The sequence below is a fragment of the Lepisma saccharinum genome, chromosome 12, assembly GCF_977018435.1.
Source record: "Lepisma saccharinum chromosome 12, izLepSacc3.1, whole genome shotgun sequence".
Classification (NCBI taxonomy): Eukaryota; Metazoa; Arthropoda; class Insecta; order Zygentoma; family Lepismatidae; genus Lepisma; species Lepisma saccharinum.
In genome coordinates, this window is record NC_139240.1 from 20762031 (window position 1) to 20776418 (window position 14388).

The window sequence follows — 14388 nt, forward strand, 5'->3', positions numbered from 1 at the left end:
TGAGACGCTGAACACAAAAAGATACGAAACACCGAAAAAAACAAGTAAATGTGAAAATTAGTCTGAGTATTGATAGGTACAGTCATGTTCAAAAAATTTGTCGCATAGATTTTTTCTAAGTCCAACGTCTTACGAAATTATGTTGGTAGCTCTGAAACAAGGAAGTGTTGTGGAATATGCGATCCTCCAATCAGAGTGAAGTTCGATTCTGAGGAGCAGGAGGCGTGACTCACGGTCTTGTCCACAGGAAGCATTTCCAAATATGAGATAACTTCCCCATTGGTTAAATATTGTTTCAATAATGCGAATCGGCAGAAAGATTGCGCAAAAGTTTACTTTGTCGTTTTAATACTTTTAATCGTTTCAAATTAGTATTAAATTGTCCCAATTATAGTTCAAGAGCTTAATATAATGTATTCATGTATGTGTTTGACAATCATATACCTATCACTCATTAGAACAATTTTCACATTGTTTTCACTACGTGAGATGACATTTCATTTACATTTACGATAAAATAGTGGTTTGGGTGTAATAACAGTTTTCATTAATTAATTTAGAGATGCATTTTTATTTGTTGAGTTAATGATTAGGTTAATTCGTTATTTCTCGCGAAAAGAGGGAACCACAGCTGAAAGAAAATACACAACTTGTATTATTGAGGTCAAGAGTTCGTTTTAACATCACTTTTTGCACACATAGGCTAATCACGACTCGGGATACATTTAAATTGGAATCTGAAACATTATGCGACCTGACTGGAACTCGGAAAAGGACACACCGATTACAAGACGTCGATACATTACCACTTGGTCTGGCGAACGCCAATAATAATGAGGGGTTGTGGGAGTGGGAGAGGGGTGACGGAAAGTAGAAAATAAATAGTATTTTTGGGGGTATTTAATGTTATATTTATACACATACAAACCTAAGAAAATATTTATTTTGATACATGTGTGTGGGGGTGGGGAAGGGGGAAAAGAGAGGGACAGAAAGATATTGGGAGAGATGGGACGAAGAGGTGATTGTGGAAAATGTTTTATTTGACGTTCAGTAATAAAAACAATCAAATCAATGATGATTATCTTATAAATACCATATTTAATGTAAATTTGTTTTAAAAATGGGGGCGGGGAGCTGTTTGTTTTACGTTCAGTGCAGGATAACAAGTGGAGACACATAGTGGTTCGTATCTCACTTTAAACTGTAGGTCCAGGCCCCATTAGCCTATCTGTGTATAACGTGGATTTAGAATTCAGTAGAAAATAACGTCGATCTAGTATTTTGGATTTTAGATGCGTTGAGACCACTAAAATTTCCAATTCTTATAAGAAGAAACCTGTTTTCATATTACCATTTTGAAAGAGATAGAGTTAATTGTATAATCTTTCGTTGTTAGTTTCAAAGAAGACTAATTCAAATAGTAACAATGGGAACGAATAAAGCTTACGAAAAGTTTTTGCCACCGTGCGGATTTGAACCCACGACCATTAGAGTGACAACCCAGTGCGATAACCACTACCCCAAGAGTTCGTTCCTTCTTACGGCATGATTATGAGTTAAGACCAATGCGTTCAATATGCATTAGAAATATAATCCCCACCCGCCTCTTTATAAACAACACACCCAAACGCTCCTTTGTAGCAAATGAAATAAAGGTGGTATGAATGTCACAAAACATTTAAGCAAAATCTACTATATTTACGACGCAATCGTTTTACATGGAGAGGCTACAGCTTCGAGAATTGAGGTTGTGGTTTGAGTGTAATTGTAGGATACCCCATATCGATAAGCCAAGGCTCTAGTGTGCACTAGATTGATTCATTTGTAGTGACGTGCTCAGGAATTTGTAAAGAGGTATGTGAATATAAAAATGTGTTAATGCAAATTTTTTAAACAGTGAACTCATAATTTAATATCTCTTTGTCCATTTCATTATCCTACTTAGGAACTAATTAGTATTGCAGGAGTCATACTGAAAAGAAATCTCACGTGACAATGACGAGAAATTAGATTCACGGAAGGAATAGTTTTCATATTTTAAAACCTCGAAGGGCCATGGGCTATCTCCCGACTGTCAGTCTCCCTTCCACAATCCTACCTAGAGTTATCTTCAACTGGCAACGAGGTGACGTTGGTCAGCACGTCGAACCCTCAGCCGTTATAGAAGATATCTGAAACCAGGTTACACCAGTCACTCGTAGCTCCCCAATTTCCTCACGATGGTAGGTTGCCACTGGTCCTATACAGATAAGAGGCCGAGAACCCAGGACGACTCGAATCCATGCCGTCCCGCTGCAGTCGGAATCCAAAGCACAGAGTCTTAGACCGCACCGTTACAGAGGAGGAGAGTTTTCATATTTTGTTTCTTATAAATGTCGACAATACATTAAATATATTACGCACCAAAAATTAGTGTAAAAAAATAGCCGGTTCTATAAGAGATTCAAACCTTCGATCTTCACTCAACAAGGCCGCTATTTTTAACAATTTCCCATTTTCTCACTCAATAACATTCTTTGAACGTTTGTCTTAAGAGTCGTTAGCAATCTTGTAAACCTTATTAACCTATCTGCTGTCTATCACAAATGTATTTTACAACCTGGAGTACATTATGATGTCTGCAATTTAGAACTTGACTTTCGTGGTAAGTAATTCTCTACCGTCTACTATAATAAATAAATCGAAGTCTACATATCTCATATTTTGTAAATGCGAAATGTCATTGTTAAATGTTACAAACTATTTCTTATTCCACCGTTAGTTCCAGATTAGCCACAGCATTCTGGAAACCAGCGTGAAACGTGTTTCCTACACTTCCAAGGTCAGGTGAACCCTTATCAGTTGCATTGGATGCCTGTGAACATGTTACTTCATACGTCATCGTACTGTGGTGGATTTCTTCCCCTTCCCCTTTTACCTTGAACGGTAGTTATCCCCGACTGGGCACGACGAATCAATCACAGAAAAGCAGACTGTCTAGTAAATCGCATGCCATGTATTATTTTGAGCTCCTAGGTTTTGGAAAGTGAAATAAAAAAAAGTATGTAACATTAATTCATAATGGTTGACTTCTTTGGGTATTATTTCATGACTCTTTTCTACTTACTCCAATGAAACTTTTGTCTACTGTTTTCAGTAGATCAATAGGTGTTTTGAAACATCTATGTTAAGATGTTTTAAATTTGAATTACAATTTGTGTGCCTGAAAACTTAGGGTATTTTACACCCGTCACGCTATACGGGGTCCAGCCCCTTATCATGACAAAAATAAAAGCGTGTCTGAAAATTAAAATATCCTTACCTGGGTTAAAAGCTGAGCCTGTAAAGCGACAGACAGTCAGCACAAACAAGGACAACACACACGCAGTCCTACAAAGATTATACTAACAGTAGGTCCAGTCACCAGAGCCTCGTTAGTCTGCAAAATGCAGTTCAGGGTGTACTACATGGAAGTGAGGTTGGTTTAAATTTTAAATAGATATAAAAACAAATTGTTAGTGAGGAGGAATAAAAAGTTATATTTACAGCTAACATGCTGAGCTAAACACACTACAAGGGTGTAAGGGATGAACTTCCACGAAGTATGTACACCCAATTGTTGCTTCCACGTAGTACACCCTGGACTTCAGTTTGCAGACGAACGAGGTTCTGGCGACTGGCCCCAAGGCCAGTATAATTTTCTGTGTTGTCGTGTGTTTGGTCCTTGTGGGTGCTGAGTGCCTCTTTACAGCCTCAGCTTTTAACCGAATTCAGAATATTTTAATATTTTAGTTACAACACGACGTTACAGTTATGTTATTTTAGTTCTGGTAAGGGGCTGGACCCCGTATAAAGTGACAGGTGCAAAATAGCCTAAGTGCTGATGCACCCAAGATTTTGAATTCAAATTGAAATTCAAACACACTACATGCAATATTACATGTAATACTGAAGATAATATTTCACTTGTAGTTCCTCAACTGTAATTACACATTAGGCCTACTGAAAATGTTCAGTAGGAAATCTTTGATTTTGAGTAGATTTCCGAGAGACACAGTAGAGTACTACAATTGATAACAGTAGATTCTGTCTACTGTAAACAGTAGAAATTACGTAGGTTTATAACGACAATGAGAATGAAACAGAGGTAAAAACAATGATAATGAAATGCAGAAGCGACCTGGAGCAAACAGGAACGTAGAATGTCTGGCAGCGAGACGCAAGAGTTGATCAAGCGATTGTAGCATCAAATTTAGCTTAGAGCTCATAATTGATATTTCTACATGAGCTCAACATACAAGTTACATACAATGAGAGAATTGAATTGAGTTTACATCTCACGTGATATGAGTCGAAACTATTGTTGCAATTTGAACTGTGAAGTGAATCAATATTCAATTCGATTAACTAGTGAATGATGATGTGCTGAGATTTTGTAACGAGATGTGCCAAATGGCTGACAGTATAATAACTTATGGACACATTGATTTAATATATTTGAACAATCTTATAACTTACGATTTTGCATTAAATTTTATTACTTGAATCTACATCACTTCATTGCAAAGGCTTCAAGGCATTTTATGGGTTGTAAAATTCTGTGTTCGATTCACCGTTCGGTTAACTCTGCGATTTTTATTTCATATTAAACCGAATAATTATTTATTGCATTTTACTTATTACGAAAATTCGTATATTATTTGCTTTGCGAAATGTAGAGAATATACTGTTTTTCATGCTTTTTATAAGAATGCAACTATACATGGTGAACAAAAAATAATGTAATATAAATACTATTCACAAAAGGATGTCAATAGTATTTATTTGTTTTGTTTCTTGATTCAGAGAAAAAACAGGAGCCTCGGAATGGACAGATCAACACAACAACGACCGGACTGGAAAAGGAAAACGAGAATGGGAACGTGGAACATTAAAACTATATTAGGAAAAGAAGTTGAATTAGTACAGGAAATGAAGATACGTAAGATAGACGTAATGGGAATTAGTGAAGTAAGAAAGAAAGGAAATGGCATACAAAGGCTTGAGGAGGGATATACCTTAAGATATTCAGGTGTTGGACAGGGCAGAAGAGCAAAAGAAGGGGTAGGAATTGTAACAAGTCAGGAATATGAAACAAAGGTCAGTGGCTGGGAACCAGTTAACTCAAGAACAATTGTAGTTAAATTTGATACAGAATATAAAATATCATATATCCAAGTATATGCAACAACAGAAGATGCCTCTGTGCTTGATAAGGAAGAATTTTATGTACAACTCCAGAGAACAGTAGATAAAGAAGTAATGGAGGGACGGTATGTAATGATAGTGGGAGACTTAAATGCAAGAACAGGTAAAGATAAGAAGGTAGCCCATGGTAGTATGGGAAGCTACGGGGGAGAAAAGACATTGAATGAGAATGGCAAGAGATTACTGGAGTTTTGTGTAGAAAATCAGTTGCTTCTTGGAAACTCTTTCTTCCCACATAAGGAGGCACATAAAATAACCTTCCAGGCTGAAGGAAGAAATGCTAAAAGCATAATAGACTACATAATATATACTAGTAGTATTAGGATCCTTAGGAAAATATTTGGACCTAAAAGGGATGAGGAGACAGGTGAGTGGAGAAGGTTACTTAATTTAGAACTCCATAATTTGTATTCATGTCCAGATATTATTAGAATAATTAAATCAAGAAGACTTAGGTGGGCAGGCCATGTGGCACGAATGGGAGAGGAAAGAGGAGTTTACAGGATTATTGTTGGGAAACCTGATGGTAAGAGACCAGTAGGAAGGCCAAGACAAAGATGGAGGGACAACGTCGAGATGGACCTAAGGGAAATCGGTAGGGATGGAAAAGAATATATAGATCTTGCTCAAGATAGGGACAGATGGAAGGCCTGTGTTGCTGCAGCCATGAACCTTCGGGTTTAAGAAGGCTAGAGAGTTAGTTAGTTAGTTAGTTAGTATTAGGAGAAACATAATGGATGTTAAAGTTATAAGAGGTGCTGAACTGGGTACAGATCATAGATTACTAATAGTGGACACACGCTTCACGAGACCACCAAAGCCCAGAATGAAAAAATACCAAACAATTAAGATAAATGAGTTACAGAAAAAAGAGAAGAAGGAAGAGTATAAAGAACAGGTAACAGCCAGACTGACAGAAGGACCAGATGTAGAACAACTGGAGATAGAAGAAATATGGAAGAGAATTAAAAAGGCACTCATAAAAGCTGCAGAAGAAGTATGCGGAAAGAAAATAGTAGATACAAGAAAAAAGAAAACGTCTTGGTGGAATGAAGAAGTGAAACAAAAAGTAAAAAACAAAAAGGAAGCATTGAAAAAATATATTATGTCTCAGACAGAAGAACATAGAAGGAAATACATTGAAAAAAGAAATGAAGTCAAGGAAATAGTGAAGGAAGCTAAAATAACATCCTGGGAAAAATTTGGAAATATGGTTGAAGAAAAAGCTAGAGAAAAGAATACAAGGCAATTCTGGAAAGTTGTAAAGAACTTGAGAGGAAAATATGGAAAAACAATAAGAACCATTAAAGATGGAGATAAATTGATCACAGAAAAAAAGGATGTGTTGGATGTATGGCGGAAACACTATGGTGAAAAATTCCAGAAAGAAAATAATAACCCAGAGGAGGTAGGGGTGATGTATGGACCATACATGGAGGTACAAGACTCAGATATAGAAGGGGAAATAAAGGAAGATGAAATACAAATAGCAATAGAACTGATGAAGACAGGAAAAGCAGCAGGATCAGATGGAATAAATCCAGAATTAATAAAATATGGAGGTATGGAAGTAGTTAAGAATTTAACCAAGATGTTTCAAAGAATATGGAAGGAAAACAAAATACCAAATGAATGGAGGAAAAATATCATTATCCCACTACATAAGAAGGGCAGTAGCTATGACTGTAATAACTACAGAGCAATATGCCTCTCGTCAGTCGCTTATAAATTATACACAAGGATACTAGAAAGACGTCTCAGAAAAGTGGCGGAGGAAGATATGGAGGAGGAGCAGGCAGCATTTCGCCCTAAAAGGCAAACACAAGATCATATATATACTATAAGAACGATTATGGGAAAAAGAATTGCCAAGAACAAGGACACATATCTTGCTTTTATAGACCTAAAAGCTGCTTTTGATTCAGTACCTAGGCAATATGTATGGGAAGCATTGGAGGCAAAGAAAGTACCAGTAAGATTATTGAATGCAATAAAAATTGTATATAATAATCCTGTAGGAACAATTAGAGTAGATGGCGAACACTCAGGTGAATTCGACATTGAGAAAGGCATAAAACAAGGAGACAGCCTCAGTCCAATCCTATTTAACGTCTTTTTAGACGAAATTGCTAAAATATGCAAACGACGAACACACAGAACGAAGATAGGTATGTGGAGATTAAGGCCAGTATATATCCAAGCACTATTATATGCCGATGATATCGTACTGATATCAGATACACCTGAGAGACTTCAGCAAGCAGTGGAAGAATGGTATGAAGAACTTAAAAGGAAAGGCATGAAGATTAATATAGAAAAGAGTAAGATCATGCAGGTGACTAAAGAGGACAAGGAAAATGAAGCCCTGAATATAATATGTGAAGGGAAACAACTAGAGAAAGTAGAAACATATGAATACTTAGGAACTATCATAAGTAGCAGTGGGAAAATTGATCAAGAGATAATGAATAGGACAAAGAAGGCAGCATCAGCATATTATCAAATGAGTAATACTTTAGTGGGAAAAAGAGAGATCAATATAGAAACAAAAATGCAACTCTACAACTCAATTGTAGTTCCCATCATGGGTTATGGCACAGAAAGCTTAGCACTCCAAGATAAACATCTAAGTAAATTTCAAGCAATAGAGATGAAATATCTTAGAAGAACAGTGGGGAAAACTCGAAGAGACAGAATAAGAAATGAAAGAATAAGAGAAGAGGTAAAACAAAAGAAGACAATGACTGAAGTAGTAGAGGAACGCCAGCTGAAGTGGTATGGACATGTAAATAGAATGAATGAAGATAGGAAAGCCAAGCAAGTGATGGAGATGAGGGTTGAGGGTAGAGTAGGAAGAGGCAGGCCAAGAAATACATGGGAAGATAGAATAGAAAAGATAGGATTAAAATATGGAAAAACTAAGAACGAAATGAGAAGAATGAGTCGAGACCGGACGGAGTGGATGAGATGGACAGAACGAGGTACCCGACGCTTAACGGCATAAGGGAATGGAAGAGAAGAAGAAGAATAAATACTATTCACAAAAGGATGTCAATAGTAATTATTTGTTTTGTTTCTTGAGAATTTTCCCTAAAATAAAAATGTATAACTTTCGCTGTACATGACATTTCGTCGAATATGACACATGGATCATTTTTATGCAAATCCTAGTAAAATGATGAGAAATTCAAAAACATATTCTGAAAAATTATTTTCAAAAATAACATTGAAAAATCATTAAAAAGGAGTGTTATTTTTTAAAAAATATATATATATAACATTTTTATTTCTTTCAATTATTAATTAAATACAATACTTAGTTGCTATATACAATAATAATAGTGGTAATCGAACAGAAGTCAAACTTATAATCTTCGGCGTGTACTACTGATAGCCTATCACCGAACCACTTTGCCATCATAAAATAAATTGAAGTTTTTTCCTCGGAAATTACTGGCTAGTGCACGCTGGAACCTTGCCATACGAATATCTACCCTACAACTACAAGGAGCCACGTTACAACCTCAATTCTCGAAGCTGTAGCCTCTCCATGTAAAACGATTGCGTCGTAAATATAGTAGATTTTGCTTAAATGTTTTGTGACATTCATACCACCTTTATTTCATTTGCTACAAAGGAGCGTTTGGGTGTGTTGTTTATAAAGAGGCGGGTGGGGATTATATTTCTAATGCATATTGAACGCATTGGTCTTAACTCATAATCATGCCGTAAGAAGGAACGAACTCGTGGGGTAGTGGTTATCGTACTGGGTTGTCACTCTAATGGTCGTGGGTTCAAATCCGCACGGTGGCAAAAACTTTTCGTAAGCTTTATTCGTTCCCATTGTTACTATTTGAATTAGTCTTCTTTGAAACTAACAACGAAAGATTATACAATTAACTCTATCTCTTTCAAAATGGTAATATGAAAACAGGTTTCTTCTTATAAGAATTGGAAATTTTAGTGGTCTCAACGCATCTAAAATCCAAAATACTAGATCGACGTTATTTTCTACTGAATTCTAAATCCACGTTATACACAGATAGGCTAATGGGGCCTGGACCTACAGTTTAAAGTGAGATACGAACCACTATGTGTCTCCACTTGTTATCCTGCACTGAACGTAAAACAAACAGCTCCCCGCCCCCATTTTTAAAACAAATTTACATTAAATATGGTATTTATAAGATAATCATCATTGATTTGATTGTTTTTATTACTGAACGTCAAATAAAACATTTTCCACAATCACCTCTTCGTCCCATCTCTCCCAATATCTTTCTGTCCCTCTCTTTTCCCCCTTCCCCACCCCCACACACATGTATCAAAATAAATATTTTCTTAGGTTTGTATGTGTATAAATATAACATTAAATACCCCCAAAAATACTATTTATTTTCTACTTTCCGTCACCCCTCTCCCACTCCCACAACCCCTCATTATTATTGGCGTTCGCCAGACCAAGTGGTAATGTATCGACGTCTTGTAATCGGTGTGTCCTTTTCCGAGTTCCAGTCAGGTCGCATAATGTTTCAGATTCCAATTTAAATGTATCCCGAGTCGTGATTAGCCTATGTGTGCAAAAAGTGATGTTAAAACGAACTCTTGACCTCAATAATACAAGTTGTGTATTTTCTTTCAGCTGTGGTTCCCTCTTTTCGCGAGAAATAACGAATTAACCTAATCATTAACTCAACAAATAAAAATGCATCTCTAAATTAATTAATGAAAACTGTTATTACACCCAAACCACTATTTTATCGTAAATGTAAATGAAATGTCATCTCACGTAGTGAAAACAATGTGAAAATTGTTCTAATGAGTGATAGGTATATGATTGTCAAACACATACATGAATACATTATATTAAGCTCTTGAACTATAATTGGGACAATTTAATACTAATTTGAAACGATTAAAAGTATTAAAACGACAAAGTAAACTTTTGCGCAATCTTTCTGCCGATTCGCATTATTGAAACAATATTTAACCAATGGGGAAGTTATCTCATATTTGGAAATGCTGCATTGGTTGAACTTCCTGTGGACAAGACCGTGAGTCACGCCTCCTGCTACTACGAATCGAACTTCACTCTGATTGGAAGATCGTATATTTCACAACACTTCCTTGTTTCAGAGCTACCAACATAATTTCGGAAGACGTTGGACTTAGAAAAAATCCATGCGACAAATTTTTTGAACATGACTGTACTAAAGTTAGGCACTCAAAAAACATTTAGCTTCGAAGTAGGCACTTAACATATTATGGAAATAGACGAAAAAAGTTGTATAAAACTCGTATATTCCTTCAGAAATTTACCCATAACCCCTCTAATAAATGAGGGGTTAGAGCTTTGCTGTTTTCTTCAGTGGATATGTAGACCGATGTCAGGCAATCTGATTATTTTTGCACATGCATTTTGAACTACAGTATACTCTCATTGGATTTTACCAAAATATGAACAATGTATACATCATGCGATACCACATGGTCAAAACAAATTCGAAATCCAGAACATCAATAATGGCCTCAAACAGTAAACTTAAAAGTCTGCATTTTCTGGCCAAGGAACAAACGACAAATCCTCAATCTATATGCTAAAGCATTGTTGGCCTACACTGACTAAAGTTTCTAAGTTGAGTTGCAAGAAACACAGTTGGGCGCATATGTGACCTTCCAGTAAGAAACATCTAACACTCTAAAAACGTGATAATAAAAATAAGACATTTTATAATTCTTACATATCTACATAGATATGCTGTGCATACGGTTTTACAAAATATATAATGATATACTGTGATTTTCTCTGACGATGTATGCTGTAAATCATTTATCATGGCTGAATATTACTAGGTAAATTTTGAAGTTCGTCAGAATTGAAGAACAATTGTGAGAACTCAGTGGCAACAATTCAAGCATTGTACTTACATTGTTGAGGAATACAGAAAGCTCAGGGTCGTCCCAGTCAATCTCGGTCTCATCTGGATGTCCAACGTGTAAGACATGGCAGAAATTTTCAGGCCTTCCGATGCTTTTGATTCGCTGCTTCTTGTCCTTGCTGTTGGGTGAAGACATCGAGCCTAGAATATGTTTAATTCTGCATTGTTCGGATTGCTGAGAAATTTTTGACAATTAAAATACCCATGAGGGATGTTGGTGCATTATGTTACAATTATAATTTTTTAACAGTACACATGATTTGCTTTAATTTGATATATTTTACTTCGCTTCTTGTGCCACTTTTGACTAATTTGCGAATATCGGGATGAGTGATAATATGATGAAATTGATGAATGGACACTTTCAAACATCCATTCCTAGGCCAAGATTCGATCCCGGGACGCCTGGCGTTGTAGCGCGATGTGCTCAGCACTCCGCCACTGGGGCATGCAAGTGCTTTTCAATGTCAAGCTGTCAGTGAAATAGAGGTAAAAAGCAAAAGGAAGTGCATGCTTTGGCACGGAGTCGTACCCAGAACCAGGGGCGCCGACATGTCAAAATTATTGGCGGTGCTCTGATCACTGAAATAAATGAATGAATGACTCACTGCCTCCCTTTATTAAATATAACAATTTTGTCTTCGTATAGCAGTTTTTAAGCAGCTATTATATTCCTCATACAAATGAAATGTAACATGAAAAACGTGTGTCTGCTCATTTGTTTTTTAGATAACAATTAACATTTTTATTTAAAAGTAGGCTATGTATTTACATTAAGAGGCCAACATAACAGTTTTATGTCGGCCTCGGTAGCCGAGCGTGTTGGGTGGTCAACTCAACTCGCTTTGATCCGGAGGTCTCGGGTTCGAGTTCCGGCGAGGGCATGGGTTTGTTTCAACAGACTTGTAAAGAAAAAACACGTGACGGCTGCAAAGAACCTTAGTGTTGAAGTACCCATAAAAATAGCGAATATTTACAATATTTAACAGTTTTATTTAATTATTTACATAAATGCTAACACAAATCGCAGGCAAATAGTTTTACTTTTTTGTTCTTGCTACAATATTTTACTTTTTTAATTTAATTTTGCAATAATAAATAAACACATAGCACGCTGTGCATTAGCAATAATGCCTTTGATCATAGCAGTTCCCGCTTTTGCAATAGGTACAGACTTTTCATAAGCTTTCGTTGCGTACTTTACTGCAAGCCAGTGTTAAATAAACTCAAAGACTTTAGAATTATTTCCCCCTTATTCTTCGGACTAGAGGAAGAGATTCCGAGGATAACTAAATATCGTACATATCAATATTGCCTGAAAGACGTGTTTACGACCTCAAATTGTTCAGAAACAACATACTGGTATAATTGTCATATCACCTCGTTATTTTGAAACTCTTTTTAGTAAAAATGTTAACAATACTGATAAATATATACTTAGTATATAGTAATAAGCCATGTGTTTTGCTGTCTCCGTTCATCCCCCCCCCAAAGTTGATGGTTTAGCGGTCTCAGCCCCCCAAATTTGATGATCTAGAACATTTCAAATGTGTATTTAAAGTTAAGTTCATGTGGCACAATTCAGAGTAAACTTTACAAGAGAAGCAAAATAATACATTAGATCTTCTTAAGCAAAATTATTTGAGGGCTCTGCCCCCACATCATTAACATTGAGGAGGGGGGTAAGCCCCATGGAGTCGGTGCCTATGCCCAGAACCATCTGAGCATGGACGTGCGCAGGATTTTTTCCAGGAGGGTCAAGCAAGATATTTCCCTCCAATACACTTGATGATGTTAGCAAAGGAGGGCTTGACAAAGCCCCAACTCAGATGAGAATGTAAAGGACTCCGCTGAGGACCCTATCCTTGCTGATGCAAGTAGTCAGTCAGTTGTTACAATATTTCTCAAAACAAGAACTTGATTATATAGAAAGTGGGTGGGAAGTAAGGAGAAAACGCCCACTTACCGACCACAGGCCACGCTCTTGCAACTTGGAGACCAGAAGACTACGAAGAAACGTCTCCACCGTTCTTTTCCATATCTCAAGCTAAACAGCGGAATGCGAAATCTCAGATTAGATAAACACTTGTTTGCAAGTGGGTGATAATCGTTTATCTGAAACAAATGCTTTTCCTCTTAAGTCAGAAAAAATCGAGAGTTGGGCGGAGATATATTTATGTCAATCACAGTTAAAATGGCCGCGCACCCTCCTCGTGACAAGAACATGATCTTTTAAGGCATTTATCAATTTTTCTTAATACCTTTCATATCCTCATCACTTTTACATCGTGCTATTGAAAAGGCAACCTTGCTGAGTCCTTAAATAGAGCAAGAGCAACGCTCAGGGAATTGTAACAAGTGCTAGAGAAAGGAAAGCCCTTTACCTAAGATTGAAATGCCAGTCATTTTGGCTTGCCCTTATTTGATTTGAAATTAAGTTTCTCTGTTACTGGCTTATACCGAGCTGCTAGAGGTGATTTGCAGCCTGACCTGTCAACCTTATTGAAAGATTGCCTTGGGTTCGATAAGAGGAAATTATTTCATGCCAGTACTGGTGACTGAGAGAGAACTGTCACCCGTGCAGCCTCCAAATTTAAATTACAGCCGTAGGCCCTGAAAGGTGAAGCGACTTGCAGCCCGAGCTGGCAACCACCTGGAAAGAGGTTATTTCGTTCGTATTTCCACTGCGATAACAGAAAATGCTTTTGTGACAGTAGAAGTGAGCGATCAAACAATCTAACTGTGAAGAGTGGCTTCCCGTTTTCAAATTTGAAAACGTTCAATTAAGTTTTTGTAGCAATTTTCATTAACACATAAATTGAAGTCAAAATATTCTGATTAATTGGAATTTTTCTGTGCCCGAAACAGCACTTAACAAATTAACTTCATGCTATTGGGCAGATGAAACAAAATATTTCATTAGGCCATCATTGTCAACTAATTTAGACTAAATTTTATATTTTTCAACAAGCCTAGACATAAACGAACTAATACTCTCTATGATTATGCAATAGTTTATTTATTTCGAATTTTAAAAAAACTGATTTACAGGGCTGCGGGATCACGATATAATACAGAACCTATCACATGATATTCCGTTCTAAAGCCCTTTATCAACAGCGAATTGCACGAATCATCTTCATTAAAGCTCGTGTTGTGAAGATAAACCCCTTATCAGCAATATAGCAAAATATACTAAATTTTCAGACCCAGGTTAAGC

The 14388-nt window shown here is 36.6% G+C and overlaps 1 protein-coding gene across 1 annotated transcript in view; it reads right to left on the bottom strand.

Moving 5' to 3' along the window:
- LOC145996259 (uncharacterized) overlaps positions 1–13212 on the bottom strand; it is a 34423-nt gene extending 21211 nt beyond the window's left edge. The window contains exons 1-2 of the mRNA XM_083132684.1: positions 13135–13212; positions 11158–11309 (exon numbers count right to left, since the gene is read on the bottom strand). Coding sequence (XP_082988810.1) covers positions 11158–11304 — 147 coding nt within the window. The 5' untranslated portion in view covers positions 11305–11309; positions 13135–13212. The remainder of the gene's footprint in view (positions 1–11157; positions 11310–13134) is intronic.
- Between the last annotated feature and the right edge of the window lie 1176 nt (positions 13213–14388).